At 36.7% G+C, this 19,125-nt stretch overlaps 1 protein-coding gene across 2 annotated transcripts; it reads left to right on the top strand.

Moving 5' to 3' along the window:
* The first annotated feature begins 5,221 nt into the window (after positions 1-5,221).
* Positions 5,222-18,741, top strand: LOC126816069 (adenosine deaminase). 2 transcript variants are annotated; one of them, XM_050542258.2, is made up of 9 exons: positions 5,222-5,348; positions 6,404-6,465; positions 6,857-6,979; positions 7,526-7,782; positions 8,064-8,197; positions 8,597-8,668; positions 9,205-9,374; positions 11,377-11,503; positions 16,424-18,739. In XM_050542258.2, exons 1-9 carry the CDS (start codon positions 5,313-5,315, stop codon positions 16,520-16,522), a joined length of 1,080 nt encoding a protein of 359 aa, XP_050398215.2. In that variant the 5' UTR covers positions 5,222-5,312; the 3' UTR covers positions 16,523-18,739. The 2 variants fall into 2 exon arrangements, with proteins under 2 accessions (XP_050398215.2, XP_055955581.1); XM_056099606.1 differs by lacking the exon at positions 6,857-6,979 and having other exon boundaries at positions 16,424-18,741.
* The last annotated feature ends 384 nt before the right edge of the window (positions 18,742-19,125 follow it).

Here is a 19,125-nt window from a genome sequence, read left to right as displayed (position 1 = left end):
CGTCTGTTGTATGCTGGCACGTTCACGCTCTGCGTGCCGATCTTCAAATACAGGGTTTGATTCTGTATACAGTGGACTTTGCATACTGCTTTCCATTTCACCCGCGGTAGTAGCAGAGAGTACAGAAACGCCCGATGCTTTTAAGATTGTCCAATATTTAATTGAGATCTACTAGATGTCCTGCAGACGTGGATCGGCCTATACTCATAAAATACACTTATGCCACATTGTACCGTTCACCTGAAATAAGCAAGAATTGGTAATATCTAAATGTCCAAAATATTTTAGCAATGTGAAATCCTCAGGTGTATTAGAAAGGGTAAACATACACAATCTAACTGTACGTCCTCAACGCCGAATTTGGAGCTACAAATTAATCTGACTACTTCGTAAAATGTTATATTTAGCTAGAGTGCTAAAGGGATTAGACACGGCACTTAGATTAATAACATTTGCCAGCCTAATTATAGTGCATAAACCTATAATTTAAGTAATAGGCTATTGTTGTTGTATACTTACACTTTGAATAACACTTGTTAATTACAACAAGTGTTGTAGCTTACATATCTTTATTCGGATTTATAAATAAGAGATCACGATATATCATTCTTATCGGACTAGACGGATTAGGAACAAATTTAGCGGGAGCGATTTCTTGCAGTTTCACTATTTATCGGTTCAAAATAGATACTCACATTAAAGGAGCCGTCTCACATGTATTTAGTGAATCAAAATGTTCAGCTATCTGAAGCACTGAACAGAAATACAAACTTTCCGTTTCTATGTGTGCTGGTAAGTCACTAAATCCCACCGTATGCCCAAGTTCCTGAATAATTTGTTTAAGTGGCATTTAGTAACTGATTGAGAATAACACATGACACAATTATATGGAATACAAGAAAGCATTTATTTTAGCGACGTTTCGACGAGGGTTCCCCCGTCTTTATCAAGCAAATAATGATGACCATAGTACAAATAGAGAATCTCCTACCAGTCTTTTTTGATATCAAAAAATATCAACACAAGTTGATAAAGTAACAAAAATCGAGGCTCTGCCGAGTTCTTTTTTACTTTATCGAGTGATGATATTTTTTTATATGAAAAAAAGACGAGTAGGAGATTATATTTATCACCCAACCCCTTCTTACATGCACAAATAGATAAATATAATTCTTTGCTGTAGATTTCACTTTTACTGAACATTACGTCGTAGTGATACATCATTTTTTGACAGCAATTCAACCATTGCAAAGTCCTTTATATTGACCCAGTGTTTCCATCAAGTTCAATTGAATAACAATAGTTCATTTTTAATGAAAAAGAGTTACCTTTAATAAAAAAGAGTTACTTTTAATAAGAAATGAACTGTTCTTTGAATTCTTAAAGGATTCTTCTTATGTGGTAGGATGAACTGCCGTTGAATGGTATGCTAACGTGTATGGGTGCAGGGTCTGTTCTGCTGACTTTAGTGCTAAGAGTGTTGGGACGCGATGGTGGAATTAATTGTTGTATTAATTAACTGCTTGGGGTATTGGTTAAAGGTAGAGAAGACTTGTCTGAGGTGTTCAAATTCATTCTGTAGGAGATCATGGTCACAGATATATAGGACGCGGTTTGTGAGCCTTGTAATGATGGCTTTCTTGGTTTGGGACGGATGGTTGGATTTAAAATGGAGATAAAGATCGGTGTGGGTCGGTTTCCTGTAAACGGAAGTACGGAGGGAGTTGTTGATTTTTTGGACATTGACAACTAAAAGCTGGAGGCTATTTTCTGTTCCCAATTCCATTGTGAACTTGATTTCGTTGTGTTGTGCGTTCAGGTGGTTTAAGGGGGGTTGGATGGCTGAATGGTTAGCGTGCGCGCGCTGTATCATAAAGACTGTCATTGAGTCGACTGGCGTGGTTTCGAATCCCCGGTTGTACGTGACAAGGAGTAGGGTCGCCTGTCCAACCTCGTGGGTTTTCTCCGGGTCCTCCGGTTTCCTCCCACTGCTAAAGACCCCTACGTGCAAGCGAATTATTGAAATAAAATTAAACCATATGTTAGTCCCGAAATGACCTAGTTTGTGTCGAGTGGACGTTAAACTCCATTTCTCTCTCTCCGGTGGTTAAATAGGGCACGAGGGTCATCTCCATTATAAGCATGACGAAAGTGTCGTCAACTCGCCTATACCAGCAAAGGGGTTTGATGCGTGATGAATTGAGGGCGTTTTTTCAAAGCCTGTGAGGTACACTTAAGCTAACAGAGGAGATAGTGCTCTTCCCATGGGCAATACTCTAGTTTGTTCATAGATGTCGTCTCCCCATGTGAAGTAGGTGGCGAAAATACAGGTTTGGACTAGTTATTTGGTGCTGTCATTGGTGAGGCTGGTGATCAGTGGGATTGGTATTTCTTCAATACATTTGCGTAAGCTGTTAATGGCTTCCTTTCTAGGTACATTCGTGAAGAGGTCAACCACATCGTAGGAGACGGAGTTTCCGTGGATTAGTGACTTTTTTTGATGTTGCTGCAAAATTCTTTGTAGGTAAGAATCAGCAGTTTTAGCTATTGGCGGTAGTAATGTCGGTACGCGCTGTGTGTGTTGTAGTAGACTGAGTCTCTTTGATGGTTTCCAAATTATATCTGATTGTATATTAATGGTTATCTTTGTTTCATATTTTGTATATATATCTCAATTTGTACTATGGTTGTCAGCCTTTGCTTGATAAAGACGAACCCTGGTCGAAACGTCGCTGAAATAAATCCTTTAAGTAGCTTTTATTCCATACAATTGTGTCATGTGTTATTACTGAATAATACTGTCTACGCAAATTAAAGTGGTAAGTGATCATCAATCGAGCCACTGCAATGATGCGATTGAACAATATAATTACTTAAATGACTTTAGTTAGCGACTACTTTCGAAAGGCAGGATCATTATATATGAAACTGTCATAATTACTTTGGCTATTAACCGGTGTATAATTTGTTTACGGACACTGACTTTTATCAGCTGGTATGCGGTTCTTAAGACTTACATCTGCGCTAGCGACGTCAGTGCGGAAAAGTTGGCCGTTGAACCTGATTTCATTTCATTTCTACCCCGCACCCCACCAAGAAGAAAATCAATCAGATCTGGAACTTTTTATCCATACCTTTGATTGTCAAAACCTAAACAGTTCTTTATTTTCAAATATGAGGGGGTGGTCATATGGTGTGCACTTCAGATCATTAAGCCCGTCATTGAACCAAGTGCCATGGTTTCCATTCCCAGCCTTGACGTAACTAGGAACAGGGTTGACTTCCGAAACTCGTGTTTTTTTTCCGGGTCCATCAGTTTCCTCCCATTCACAAAATTTAAACCATATGTATTAGACCAGAAACGACTAGTTTGTGGCGAGTGGAGTTTCAGAGCCCCCCGCCCCCGAAATTCGTGGGTTTTTTCCGACCACTTCCAAAATTGAACCGTATACATTAGACCCGAAATAACGAGTTTGTGACGAGCGAAGTTTCAGAGCCCACCACCCCTCCCCAAACTCCAAAACGGAACCAAAAAACAAACAACTACCGCCCCACCCCAATAAAAACAAACCCCAAAACGGCGATATATCATGCTTTTCGGCAACAGAAAGGCCTCCTGTTCTTCCTGACTGTTAACAATTGCTATATCATTGAAAACTTTTTATGGTTCTGGTAGTTGCGTGGGACCAGAATAAAGACTTCTATATATGGATCTTCCACACTCATAATAAATCATTTTTATTCAGTAGAAATAGGTGGAATTTCTCCTTTGGTAAAGAATGAACTGACAGTAATAATCTGCCTTAGGAAAGCTTTAATTCTGACATGCAGTATTGGGTTTACTTCTCAATATCTGTATAATTACAAAAGTAAATTTCTGGCCGTGCATCGTACGTATTTAAGGAATATTGTAGTGTGGTGTTTACTAATATATTCGCTGGGGTCTAGAGAGGCACTTGTACTTTTAAATTGAAGTGCATACACAATTTCCTAAATCTTTATATCAAGCTACTGCGTATCTCAAACATGGGGAAATGTGTCGGATAAGTCACCAGTCCTTGAGAATAAGCAGATTCTGACCGAAACTTTATTTAATTTATGCAGTTATTATATTTATAATATTCCCACTAAACTAATAATTATAGAAGTAAATAATATATGACTTATTATTGACGCCCTTTCTTTCAGATCATTAATAAAATTAGTTGAGTTACACTGAACGCTTAAGCATAAAGAGTTTGTTTCTGGAAAAAGGGTAGTTTTAGTCTAAAGAAAGTGCATGTCAACGTGTTAAGCCGTGTCAACGTGCTAAGCCGAAAAGGATTCATTTTAAATCAGAATAAATCTACTCCACGGGTGAATGTTTCTTTAAGTGGTTGATAATAATTTGGAATGTGATATAATTAACTAAGATAAGACAGTGTTACATGAAAATAAAAAAATATAATACGGGTGAATGTTTCGTCAAGCCGTTGATAATAATTTTGAATGGGATATCGATAGCTTTAGCTATTAAGCAAAGATGCCCGATTTCTCATGCATAGATAAAGCCTTCAATAACATTTGTTGTCTTACAGAGACACACGTTAGTAATACCTATCAAGGCATTAGACCTTACCACATTAGGTTTATTATTGAACGATGCATTATGCAAGAGTTAAATCTGGCTGTTGCAGGTCTTTCTTTGGGCCTTAAATGTTATATAAATTCTTAATTAGACATTTATCAACTCTCTATGCCATCGGATCCTTTTGTTTTTCAACAAATGTACACACGATTGGCGGTTAATGATTTAATTTAAAATATGGATAACTGAGATCGTGTACTATCGTAGAAACGGTAGCAATGACGATCGCGACTCAACTATTCTCGAACAGCCGCCCAGAATGAAGTAGTAATTTGATTGACAGTTTCAAGTTATTCCCTTCTCATTATCTAGTTTTTAACCATAACGAGAAGAGCTGCCACCTCGGTCTAAATCTTATATAGTGCATCTTTAATAATACAGATGAATTAATGTTAAGAGAGCTATTTGCGTCTAAGAAGTTTTTCGTCACGACCAAAATTTTAATGAATTCTTGAGGAACGAAAGACTAAATAGCTAGTTTTAACCCTTTCGCCTCCTTCATAGAAGCGTTCGTTATATATACAGACTTATTTCATACGCACCTCTCTTGAGACACTTCTCGGTTATTAGACGAGTGACTACGAATGACCTAAATATAAAAGCAAGGCTCGGGTGTATTGTTATGTACTATCAATTTTAGTACGAGTGTAGTGGTCTAATATCATATATAACAGGTACAAGTCAAATGGCTGCTGAAAGCATGGATTCCTTTCCTTATAAGGTATATTATACATAATTATTACTCGGCAAATGTACCCATGTTTCTCTTTAGTGCTAATCAGGGGTTTTCTGTAATGAATGATATTTTCGTTAAAAATGGCCTATGAAGAATATTATCCAATATATAATAATGATGTCGAATCCCTTTGTGGCGATCACATTATATCATTGATCATACATATTAAGAGTGGTTTGTTTTGCAATACGAAATCATTCAACAAATCAGTGAGTATTATGTCGCCCTGTCTGTGGTTATTGTACATACTGCGATCAATCGACCAGCCTAGGCGAATTAAAATCTTTTACTTGAGCAGCCTCTTACTAATTGCATATTGAACTGACCTAGCTTGAACCCACGTTTAACAGAATGGATTCATATCATGCATGACAGAAGGCCATTGGTGATAAAGAGAAATGATCTTGGCCAAATAGCATCACCTTGGCGCACCCCAAACATTTGGTGCACAATAACGTATGTGCCCAATTTTCTAGATCCCGCGACACCACGCCATGAATATTATTTGTACTGAACATGGTTTGTTTTAAATTTTGGCTGACTTCTTTTAGATCGAATTGTTACAGAACAAATAGCAAATACAGCTGTTGTGACCACACACAATAAACGACGAGCTGAACTAAACATGATTAAAACCGATCATTAGTGGCAGTTATGATCGTCTAAAGATCGTATTACTTTCTTTCTTTATTTCCCTATCAAATCACTGTTGTGTTGACGTTTGGACGATAGCTTACATTATGTGCTTTAATCTACCGTATGACTGGCTGTGGGAGCTTTTCTGTTTTGTTTAAATTTAATTAAGAACATTATGACCTCATGCCAAAGCGCGCGTTCGTTTAGTTTAATTAAGAACATGTATGTGTTGGTAAAATGTCGCAATGGGCCTTTGGCCCTGTTTGTCTATTTATGGAAATAAAAAAGATCTAGTCACTGAGATCACAACTAAATATAGATATTATGAAATTATGCATAAAGGTATTTCAAGCCAGTCCTTCACTTCAAACGGACACAGTAGCTTACATCGTTTTCATTTGTAGGTTGAACTTCATGTTCATATCGATGGAGCCGTCAGACCTAAGACCTTACTGCAAATAGCCAGGTAAAATTTTCTTCTCTTTTTATGCTATGGATATTAGATTTTGTTTCCCTATATTAGATGTTGGTCAAATCTGGATGGATAGTATGGAAGGAGAGCGTTTTTCATCTGCCGAGAGCCACGGTGAGTAAGATCTTGGTTCGTTAAACTGGAGGTCTCGTGTTCGATCCCGAGAAAGTTCATCTGGACTTCTGGCGTGGTCCCCCCGTGTCAAAGATGCAGGACAGGGGTAGGGGTGGGGGGCTGCAGAGCGACAACGCATTGTCGTTAGGGTGGTACGTGTACACATTGACGTCGACGAAAAATAACCCATGGCAGTCGGCGCAGAACAGCAGGATGTTAAACCACATTTAATTCGTTTTCTCTGCGCTAGTATATTTATTGTATATTACAGTAAAAGAGGAATTCCACTGCCATATAAGGATGAAGCCTCTCTTAGTAAAGCTATTTGTATTAAAGAACCATGCACATTACAAGTTTTACTTAAGGCATTTGATGAATATATGCCAATTCTAGCGTAAGTTTTAATGAAATTTAATGTAAAATTAAAATGTACATTCAAACTTAATATAGAATGGAATATTCCGTGGACGTATTATCAATTATTCTGTCTACAAACGACTTTTCAATGTTGGGATGTTCATTAAGGAAAACCATATCGACGTCTCCGACACAATTCGTGGATTTATATTAAGATATCATAACCGTACTCTTAAAGCAGAAATGTTACAGGGCCGACATAGTTGAAGGCGGTGCATAACATAAGTCGTTGATGGGATTTACGAAGAATAGTTACTGTGATTGTTCATACGGCAAGGATGAGACCCGTAGAATTATTTCTAGGTTTAGGTCTTTAAAATATAGTTATCGTTGGTATTTGTTGGCCCTTACAATTCACAAGATGAACCTCGAAACAATCGGTAGGAGTGCAATAGTTTAATTTATATGTTACATTTTATGTCAGTTCTCGTGACTTAAAGTGTCCTATTTATCTACTTTAATTAGTGGTACATGACATCTAATTTTGACTACTATTCTTGTTTATCTTTCTATTTTCTACTAGGGGTGATAAATCAGCACTATATCGCATGGCGTATGAATTCTGTGAGGATTGTGCTAATCAAGGTATACGTTACGTAGAGGCACGGTACTCACCACATGAATTAGCTAACAACAGTCCCGAACCGGAACATGCACTAGAACCAGGAAATCTGTCACCAACTGATGTTGTGGCAACAATTTGTGAAGGTTTACAGAAAGGTTCCAGTGATTTTGCAATCAATGCCAAGTCAATTTTATGCTGTATGCGTCATAGGCCAGGTTTGTTCTATCTCACAGAATTGTTATCCGATTTTGTACATTATGACGTATGTTTTCTCTTTCGATAGTCCTTTCTGCAAATTAGAAGTTAATCTTTAATAATGGTGTTAATGATTGGTGGTCGAGTTCAGAAATTGAGACGAGTGTCCAGCGGCGGTGTAGTCGCACAGTAATAACTGGCACACGTTTTGGGAAGCGAATCTACCAAGGCTGTGATAAAGTTCCAGTTGCAAATGAACTTGTTCATTGTAGTAGTGATTTAATATTTCCCCTTCTTTCAGAATGGTCAATGGAAGTTGTGGACTTGTGCCGTCGATATCATGATAGTGGTGTTGTTGGAATAGATATAGCCGGAGAAGAATACCTAGTCTGTTCACAAGATGGCGCCAAGTCTATTCATCAGCAGGCATTTCTAGTATGGCATTTACCGTTATATGGAAACAGTTATTACATCACAAATAAAACAAGTGGGGCTGGGTGGCCGATGAGTGTAATGCTCTCACTGTAGATCAAAATTCATGTTACTTATGCTAGAAATTAGTCCAATTCGTTAACGAGTAAGAACGTTGATATAACGTTAAACTCCATATATCTCCTCGCAATTTACAGTGTTTACGAATAAATGTAGCAGTTCATAATTTACGCATCAATCGTTCTTATAAATTATAAGTATAAAAGTGATTATCGTTTCAAGTTATTGCAAAAATCCATACTTAATATATAATTTTTGTCTTGAACGCATAATAGTCCTTTGACATCACATCCGATTTCTTGATGTCACTAATAATGAAATGATATACTATTTACATTTCAGGAAGCGTGTAAACTCGATATACATAGAACAGCCCATGCTGGAGAAGTTGGGTCTTCACAAGTTGTTAAAGAGGTATGGTAGTCCCCGCGATAGCTCCTTTCCAAATTGTCTTCACTTCAAATGCCACGATCACGGACAAAATAGCATCAGCTGTTGTGTATATGATTATTGGCTGGCTGGCTGTTAGTGTATAGAGTATTAAATACTATTATGGTTAATTATTATGCCAAACCAGTGATAGCAACATAAATAATTTAGTAATCTGTAACTAACAGAACAGTGGCTTTCATTTCTAAGGATAGTTGCGTGTTTAATTCATAACCACCACAAACTCTCCGATGTGCTGACATTTTAATTAATGGTAAAAATGATATCTAACTCCTTTGTTTGGATATAATTATTAGTCGATACGTATATAAGACACATAATACAGTAAGTTCGGAGAGACAAGCAGTTATGAATCCGAATTTGTGCGTTGAGCTAATCGTAAGGTTACGTAGATCGCGACCAGGACCCATTTTATTTCTAAGAATTATAGTAGACGACAATTACACGTCATTATTATTACTCAAATTGGATATACGACCATGTTTTTTTTAAAACTTCAGGCCATGGATCAGTTGAAAGTTGAACGAATAGGACATGGTTATTTAATTCTGGATGATAAAGAGTTGTACGCTAGAGCCCATCGACAAGACGTACATTTTGAATTGTGTCCTATATCTAGTATACGAACCAGTGCAGTGGGGGCTGATATAACTAAACATCCAATGCTAAGGTAGAGAAATATTATACTACATACTTAACTGTTCAACAACAAATACAATGTCCCAATGATGTATCGGGGGAGGTAGAGGCATATTATTAAAGTCGATGTAGATGTGTGTAGATATACTCAAACACCACCCTTTCCCTTTAAGTATTATAAAACTACTCTGATCTGGTAAAAGGGAACAAGTGACCAAAACTTTCTCTAGAAATAATTCGAACAAGAACTGAAAACGGCAAATTGTAATGATCCGATCTACTAATAAAAAAGTGTTTAAGACAACTTTGAACTGCGCTTATGGTGCTTTGAAGTATTCAAAAATTTTAAAAATCTTAGACAAACCCATTGTTTGCTTTTGTTTTATCACTTATGGTAACATTTAAGTCAATAGTACACAGTTAACCAGCGGCTGCCAGGCAGAATACTCCAACATTTTCGAGAGATGGATAGAGAACAAGCTAAAAAGAAAGTGATTTTTCCTACAATTATATACTTACATTTCAAGTTTCAACAAAATCGGATAAAAATTGTAACCTATATAGGGTTCACAACCTTGAAATACCCAATTTTTACGCTATTTGAGAACGAAGAGCAGCCATTTTGGGCCGATTTTCACGAAATGCAAACTCAGTCGTCCTTAGGGTGTAACGGTGATATAATAATACGTTTTTTTAAATCGGATAAAAATTATGACCTCTATAGGGTCCACAAGCTAAAAATGCGATTTTTCGTACAATCACGGGCCATAATTCAGGAAGTTACGTCCGATATGCGCGAATATCGAAAGGAACCGAGATCTTTGGGTTATAAACTTACATTTCAAGTTTCAACAAAATCAGATAAAAATTGTGACCTCTATAGGGTCCACAACCTTGATATACCATATTTTTTACGTTATTTGAGAACGAAGTGCAGCAATTTGTCTGTCAATTTTGGGCCGATTTGCACGAAATTCAAACTCAGTCGTCCTTAGGGTGCAACGGTGATATAATAATACGTTTTTATAAATCGGATAAAAATTATGACCTCTATAGGGCCCACAAGCTAAAAACGCTATTTTTCGTACAATCGCAGGCCATAATGCAGGAAGTTACGGTCCGATATGCGCGAATATCGAAAGGAACCGAGATCTTTGGGTTATAAACTTACATTTCAAGTTTCAACAAAATCGGATAAAAATTGTGACCTCTATAGGGTCCACAAGCCAAAAACGTGATTTTTCGTACAAACAGGGGCCATAATCCATGAAGTTTCGATCCGATACATGCCAATATCGAAAGCAGCCGAGATCGTTTGGAGATACACCTATATTTCAAACAAATTGTGGACGGACGGACGGACAGGGGCGACGGCATAATACGTCCACATGAAAATGTGGGCGTATAAAAATGTTTTTCAAAATCAAAATATTTACTTAATGTAGTAAATTAAAAATGATCTTCAAAATCTACATATTTACTTAAAGGAGCTAAATCGCTAATATTTGGGGCCTAGAAATAGACACAAATGGGTCGCAACGCCTCGCATATAATGTAATATGAATGTATATAAACTGGCTTACATTCAGTCGTTTCCGTTTTTACTCTAATTTCAAATCAGTTTTGTTCGGCGAAATACGCCAGAAGTCTCAATCGAATAGCGATCTCTGGCGTCTGATTATTCCAGTCTACACCGATAGTAATTAATTCGCATGTTCTCCAAATTACAATATGACGTCACCGTTTGACATGACCTGTGAAATATGTCTAGTCTCGTTCTTCCAGTCCCTCGTTACAAATGGCGCCGAAAAGCATTCTAGTAAAATGTGTATTGTCTTAAATATTGGATATCTGAAGCCTATCTTTTACCGGTAAGATCACAACATCAATGTTGTTTTGAATTGAAAAAAATTCGTGTTATAAATGGCGAAGTCTTTGGATGATATTGAGTTAGAGACTTAGCTACTTTAATGTAAAATATTTTAATATCTGATCTATTGTCTCTTACACACACCTGGTGATTGTTATTGTAGGTTTGCTGATGATAACATGAATTATTCTATTAATACTGATGATCCTGTTATATTTACTAATACCTTATTAGAAGATTATCAGATGGCCCTACAAGCTGGATTAACCAGGCAACAAATTATTACAACGGTAAGTTAGATCGTCGCAATATAGGTAAAATATTTTGTTTCGTTTTTGATGTTGTAGAATTTGTATAAAATCAGTAGTTAATCTTATTTTAAAAAATAATATTATTATTTGTTCACACCGATTGGACAACAATCCAATAGCCCACACAGTATCGAATGGACGAGCCAACGATTATAGCTCACAATCTTGTGCGCGTGCAATGTAAAGGATATAATTTAGCCCAGAAAACGGCGTTTCCGCCTGCCCATTATCGAATTCCAGCTGCAAGAGTGCGTTTACGTGCCCTACGCTCCCCTTACAACGAAAGCTTACAAAAAGCCCAGAGGGTTTTGGTATCTTGATTCGGGACATTCTGGTCGAAACACCAGCGCCATACCACTCGACTACGGGGCCCCTAACACCAGTGCTCTACCACTACGGGGCCCCTACCGATCCCACCCTAGAAAGAGGGCATTGATTGGTGTCAGTGATTCTCCTAAAACGGCGAACGCCATAAAATAGAGATAATGCGACTTGTTTGGGATTCTTTATTTCCCGCGTATTTTGTTTTTATTCTGCTGTAAAAATTCACAACTAAACGAAGAAATGCTATGTGCTGATAATACGAGAAGGCGTCTATTTTAAATGTCTTCTTTTCAGTTAATTCATTACATAATCGCTTATCTGTGTTTCTGTTTTATACGCCCACCTATTTATGTGGACGTATATTGTCGTCGCCCCTGCCCGTCCGTCTGTCTGTCCGTCCACGATTTGTTTGTGGACACTCTACAGGTCACAATTTTTATCCGATTTTGACGAAACTTGAAATATAGGTCTATCGGTTCCTCTCGATATTGGCATGTATCGGACCGTAACTTCATGGATTATGTACTTAAAATCACGTTTTCAGCTTGTGGACACTCTAGAGGTTACAATTTTGATCCGATTTTGATGAACTTGCAATGCATGTGTTAACCAAAATATCTTGTTTCCTTTCGATATTCGCGCATATCGGATCGTAACTTCCTGAATTGTGGCCCCTGATTGTACGAAAAATCACGCTTTTAGCTTGTGATCCCATTAGAGGTCACAATTTTTATCCGATTTAAAAAAAACGATTTAGTATATCACTGTTACACCCTAATGATGGTTGAGTTCGAATTTCGTGAAAATCGGACCAAAACTGCCGGACAAAATGGCCGCCCCTTGCACGCAAATAGTGTAAAATATGGTATATCAAGGTTGTGGATCCTCTAGAGGTCACGATTTTGAACCAATTTTGATGAAACTTGAAATGCATGTTTATAACCCAAAGATCTTGGATCCTGTCGATATTCGCGCATATCGGATCGTAACATTCTGAATTATGGCCCTTGATTGTACGAAAAAACGCGTGAATACATCACAGTTATACACTAATGATGGTTGAGTTCGAATTTGGTGAAAATCGGACAAAATCTGACGGACATAATGGCCGCCCCTTGTACGCAAATAGTGTAAAAATATGGTATGTCAAGGTTGTGGACCCTCTAGAGGCCACAGGTCTTTTCCGATTTGGATGAAACTTTAAATAAATTTATCATAAATATCTTGGTTCTTTTTGATAATCACATATCTCCGAACGTAACGTCCTGGATCATGGCCCCTGATTGGCCGAAAAATCGCATTTTTAGCCTGTGCATTCTCTAAGAGGTCACATTTTTTTCGATTTTAAAAACTGTTTAGATATATCACCATTCCACCATAATGAAGGTTGAATTGGAATTTCGGGAAAATCGAAATAAAAGTGCCTGACAAAATGGCCGCTCTTTGTACGCAAATTGTGTATAAGTATGCAATACAAAGGTTATGGACCCTCTAGAGGTCACAAATTTTTATCCGATTTTGATAAACTTAAAACATATCTTTATATTCCAAAAATCTCTGTCCCTTTTGATATTTGCGCATTTCAGACCATAACTTTCTGGATTATGGCCACTGATTGTACAAAAAATCAATTTTGTTTGATTTCTATCCCTCTCTTGAAAAATGTGGTTTTGTATAAAAATAACAATCGTAATTTTCGATGATTTTTTATCTCTTGCTTTGCTTGATTCAGACATATTTCACTTTAAAGTATTCATTGATCTCTAGTTTGTATTTATGTTTCTTCATTTATCCTATCCCTTAAAATAGTACTTGTAGCAATTTAACCAGAACTTCAATCTTTGCCCTTTCCTTTCTTTCCGTTTCTGATGTAATGGTTCAGGCCTATAAATAGATAAATCTATATATTTTGGATAATATTGTATTCAAGATATGGACCCACTGGTCTACTAAGGGCAAATCCCGGCGTTTGCTGAACACCTTGAAAATGTGTAGGTCTCGATCTGCTATTCGTCAAGGAGCCGCGATGGATCAGTGAGTATGGCGCTGGCTAGCTAACCATGAGGTCTCGGGTTCGTTCCCGGTGTTTCTCCGTTTTTCCGGCGTGATTTGCTCTTGTCAGTGGTGCAGGACGAAGGGACTGGCGAAAATGTAAAATGCGGCAAACAATGAGGTATACGTCATTGGCGGAAAAGGTCTATTTTTAAGGATGGCGTAACTCTGAGGAGTATAGCCGTTCTTCTAATCTCAGCTAGAACAGCCGAAAACCACAGAGATTAAATTAGATCTATCTAATTTGAAAGAAAAACGGTAAATAATAAATAAATGAAACATAAGGCACTTTTAAAGACAAGGTATGTACGTTTTCTTTGAGATGTATTTCTAATGACTTTTATAGATCTATAAATCCAGTCTTTATTAATATAAATATTATTATTTTTCGTTTGAAGAAAACGAAACTGACAGAAACTTAACCACAAACAATACGCATTGCGAAGAATGTGGTCTTTTTTATCCTGAGGCGAACGAAGTTAGGGAGGGATATTGGAATGGGGTCCGTCCGTGTGTCTCTCCGTCCGCCCCGATTTAGTTTCTGGAGCATATCTCATAAACAGTTCAAGATATCTTTTTGAAACTTCGTACACACATCAACCTCTTACAGTAGTTGTGCCTTTTGCCATTTAGGAAATACTGGGATTTAGATTTTTTGTGTTTCCCTGGAAATTTTTTTAACTTAGTTTTTGGTGTACAATTTTGAAGTTTTGTACACACATCAACCTATTACAGTAGTTGTGCCTTTTGCTATTTAGAAATTTATGGGATTTATATTTTTTGTGTTTCCATGGAAACAAATTTTCGTGTAAATGTTTACAGTAGTTGCGCCTTTTGCTATTTAGGAATTTCTTGGATTTATATTTTTTGTTTTTCCACTTAGACAAATTTGACTTAGCTTTTGGTGTACAATTTTGTTTCCGGAGCATATCTCATAAAACATTCCAGATATCTTCATGAAACTTTGTACAAACATCAACCCGCACCTTTTGTTAATTAGAAACTTCTTGGGTTTGATAATTTTTGTGTTTCAATGGAGACAAATTTCTCTGTTGAATGAGTTTTGAATTTTTACTACAATTTTAACTTAATTTTTGGTATATAATTATTATTCTATGCCATATCTCAGAAACTGTTCAACATAACTTTATAAAACTTTCACATTCATCTACCTATTATTTAAATTTCTGATGACCGCCCTTCCGTCCTGATTTCGTTTCCGGAGCATATTTCATTATCATTCTTTTGAAACTTTGTACAAACATCAACTATATTAAACATGCATTATGCAAGAGCTAAATCTGCCTATCGCAGGTCTTTCTTTAGGCCTGAAATCTTATCTAAATTATTAATTAGACATTAATTAACTTATCCAGACCATAATCAACTCTCGGTGTCAAGGCTAGCCTTCGATATCGACTGGATTAGAATCCTATATGCTGCAAACGCTCATTGATAATTAAATCAAAACAATGGATAATCGAGACTATGCTTGTTAACGCACTAACTTCAGTAATGATGAACGAGGCTAGGCGGAAATTTACAAAGCTGATATCTCGGTTCATAGTGGATCAATTTGACTGAAATTTTCAACAAATTACCTTTATATTATCTAGTTTTAACTATTATAGCGAGAACTGTCAACTCTTTATCTAATCTCCCCTAATGTATCTTTAAGTATTTTATTTTCTGATGTATAAGCCTATTGTTTAACATACAGCAGCTGATTGGGATAGGCAAAGGTTGTTGTGCAAACACTACAGGGAGTAGCGACCCTGCCTTGCCCAGCTACTGTGATCAGAGTATGAATTTTCTGACTAGTCACATTGATATTCCAAGAAGTTGTTTTTCCTTCTGCCTATCAAACAAGTGCAAGGGCGCGGGATGACTAGTCATCTTGTTTTACTTATTATTTCATTAGCATAGATTTACTAAAAAACCTTTTGGCTTTCGCCACTGATCAGCTCTACTTCTTATTTTTTCATTTCACTACGCAGTTTAGTCGGGCATGTTTACAATACAAAGTATGCAACAATTCAGACAAGTCTGCCCATTCATATTTAAATTAGAAGAAACCCTCATAGATTGAATTATCCTGTAGTATAACTTGGTCGAAAAACTGTTAGCTTAAATAATAATTATTATTATTTCATCAGCGTAGATTTATTAACACAGATACGCGAATATTTAATGAATTAAGTGAATAGAAGATAGTCATGTCTTTAAATAGCTTTTAAAATAGACGCCTTCTCGTATAATTAGCACATAGCATTTCTGCGTTTCGTTTTGAATTTTCCTGTAGTTCTAACGCGCACCAAGTCGCATTATCTCTATTGGCATTCGCCATTTTGGGAGAATCACTGACACAGGAGCATGACTTTAAAAAATGGCACAGATTTGATTTGCTTACGTTCTGATAACGAAATGGACAGAGATAATAGAAGATGACCCAAAAGTCACATTTCATATATTATATTGCTTCTCTTTGTAAGCTAACACATCCACCTTATTTACTTATTTCAGATTTTTAATGCGGCCAAATCAAGTTTTGCTCCCGAAAAAGAAAAGACACAAATACTGAACGATTTAGTACAGGTTTATGAAACTAGTGGGGATTCTTAATTAAAATACAAGAATTTCTTAATAATCCAGAAATGCCCTGCGGGTTCAAAGGTCGGCAAATAGACAAAAATGACTAACATAGTTCAGCCTAAATTGTCAATTATTATTAAATATAGTCAGAATTAATACATATAATCATCGTTAAAATTACATGCATATGACTGGGTTTGTTATACGTTTATAATTTGTTGAACAACATCCTACAACAACATTCTTACATTTCCGTATACGTTAATGACAAAAGAGATGTCGCTTAGGGCTAATATTGATTGTAATGCATACATGGTACTTCTTTCTAAAAAAGCTTTATCGAATTCAATTTACTTTGACATTTACCACCGCCTCCGGGATACATCTTCTTCCTAGGCAGTAGCTACGGTTTTCTGAAAAGTAGGTACAAACTGTCGCTCAATTAGTTATAGGTAGTGATGGGGATATAGAATTAGACAAACTAGATCGCTATTCATTGGCACATAGAAATGGACACGAATGGGTCGCAGCGCACATAATAATGTAAGACGAATGTATATAAACTGATTTACATTCAATCGTTTCTGGTTTTACTGTAAATTTTAATCAGTTATGTTCGGCGAAACACGCGAAGAGTCCGAATTGAGTGGCAGTCTTTGGTGGCTGGTTATTCCAGTCTACACCGCTTATATTCTCTTACATGGGGTATGTTTAGCATTCTGACACGCGATTCTTGTGCCAATTTTAGTATATTAATTAAAGTAGCTAGTAGCTAAGTCTCTAACTCAATATCATCCAAATTCTTCAACATTGAAAACACGAATTATTTGTTGTTTTAAATTAACATTGATGTTGTGATCTTACCGGGAAAATATGGGCTTCTGATATCCAATATTCAAGACAAAATAAACATTTTACCATTGTTACACGAATCGTGTACCATAATGCTTTTCAGTGTCATTTGTAACAAGGGACTCAGAAAACGAGGCTAGGCACATTCCACAAGTCATGTCAAATGGTGACGTCATATTCTTATCTGGAGAGCATGCGCAATAAATACTATCGGTGTAGAATGGAATAACAAGAGATTGCCATTCGAACAAGACTTCTGGCGTATTTCACTGAATATACCTGATTAGAAATTACAGTAAAACAGAAACGACTGAATGTAAATCAGTTTATATACATTCATATTACATTATTATTGGTGTTGCAACCCATTTGTGTCAATTTCTAGATCCCAAATATTAGCGACTTAACTCCTTTAAGTCTTAAATATTGGATATCAGAAGCCCAACATCAATGTTGATATAAATAGACCAATAAGCCTTGTTTCCAATGTCGAAGACTGTGGATATTTGAGTTAGCGACTTGCCTCCTTTAAAATATTCGGATATGGCAGTATCTTTATTATCTATGCTTGCCTTAACTCGTGGGTCAAATTCGTATAGAAATCACCCTCATACCAAGGTCCGAGAGAATTTGTCCCGAATTTCACCCCACTAAATTGAAGTAAATAACCAGAAAATGCCTCATGTCGGCCGTCGGTGCGGATGGCCAGGTAGGTGGGTGGATCGAGATCTATCCGCAGGGTTTCCGTTTGAAAGCAAGTGTTTAAATTTTGCGAAGGTCCCTTACTCGAGGTTCTTAAACCGCCACTTTAACGTGAAGGCTATAATTCAGTTTGATATAAAATAGTAAAATATCTGAGAATCTACGCATATTGAAGATATATATAATCAAACCTAAACTACATTTCAATTATTTTACAGGCCTATTGAGGGAACTTTATGAGTTTTCCTCCAAGTTGAGCCTCCTTTTTAAATTGGCCCCCTGGAGGAATTAGCAATTTATTTTAGGAGGAATACCAAAGCTCACTGAAACCATCTCCAAACCGTGGTCCCACAGAATCTGTCACAAATTTTACCCCACTAAATAAGCAGAAAATGCCTCATGGCGGCCACCTTGAATATTTAAAGGGTGGCATCATCCGGATTCTGAATTTACACATTGAAATATAATCTACCCCAAAAAATTAGGTGGACTATATTTCCACGTCAAGGCTTAAATGGGGTTTGGCTGCCGGATACTCGGTGCATTATTATACACTTTTCTTCATATTAATAAAATTCTGTTCAATTTTAATTTGATGTGTTAATTATGCTATCTTCAGATTTGGAGGAAATAGTTGTTTGTGTTCTTAAGATTGTCGACAATTAATTTACCTTACCGTACTCACCCCACAAATTTATTATGATTGTAAGTTTGTTGATAACCGTACATTACCGTACTCACTCTACATAATTTAGATTTGGAGGAAATAGTTGTTTGTGTTCTTAAGATTGTCGACAATTAATTTACCTTACCGTACTCAACCCACAAATTTATTATGATTGTAAGTTTGTTGATAACCGTACATTACCGTACTCACTCTACATAATTTAATTATTCATATAAAATGTGCAGGCATAATTAGTATTGGTTTATAGATGATCCCTACATTGGTTCCACTGCTGATGTCTTCCATCTTGCTCAAGCAAGATTACCAAAATGTTACTGGCCTGTTGTAACTCCCTTAATTTCTAATTAAACTGACCCAAAACTGTACTGCACATAGCTTAACATATAATAAA

This window comes from Patella vulgata, chromosome 3 (genome assembly GCF_932274485.2).
Source record: "Patella vulgata chromosome 3, xgPatVulg1.2, whole genome shotgun sequence".
Classification (NCBI taxonomy): Eukaryota; Metazoa; Mollusca; class Gastropoda; family Patellidae; genus Patella; species Patella vulgata.
This window is presented reverse-complemented; position numbering and strand designations above follow the sequence as displayed.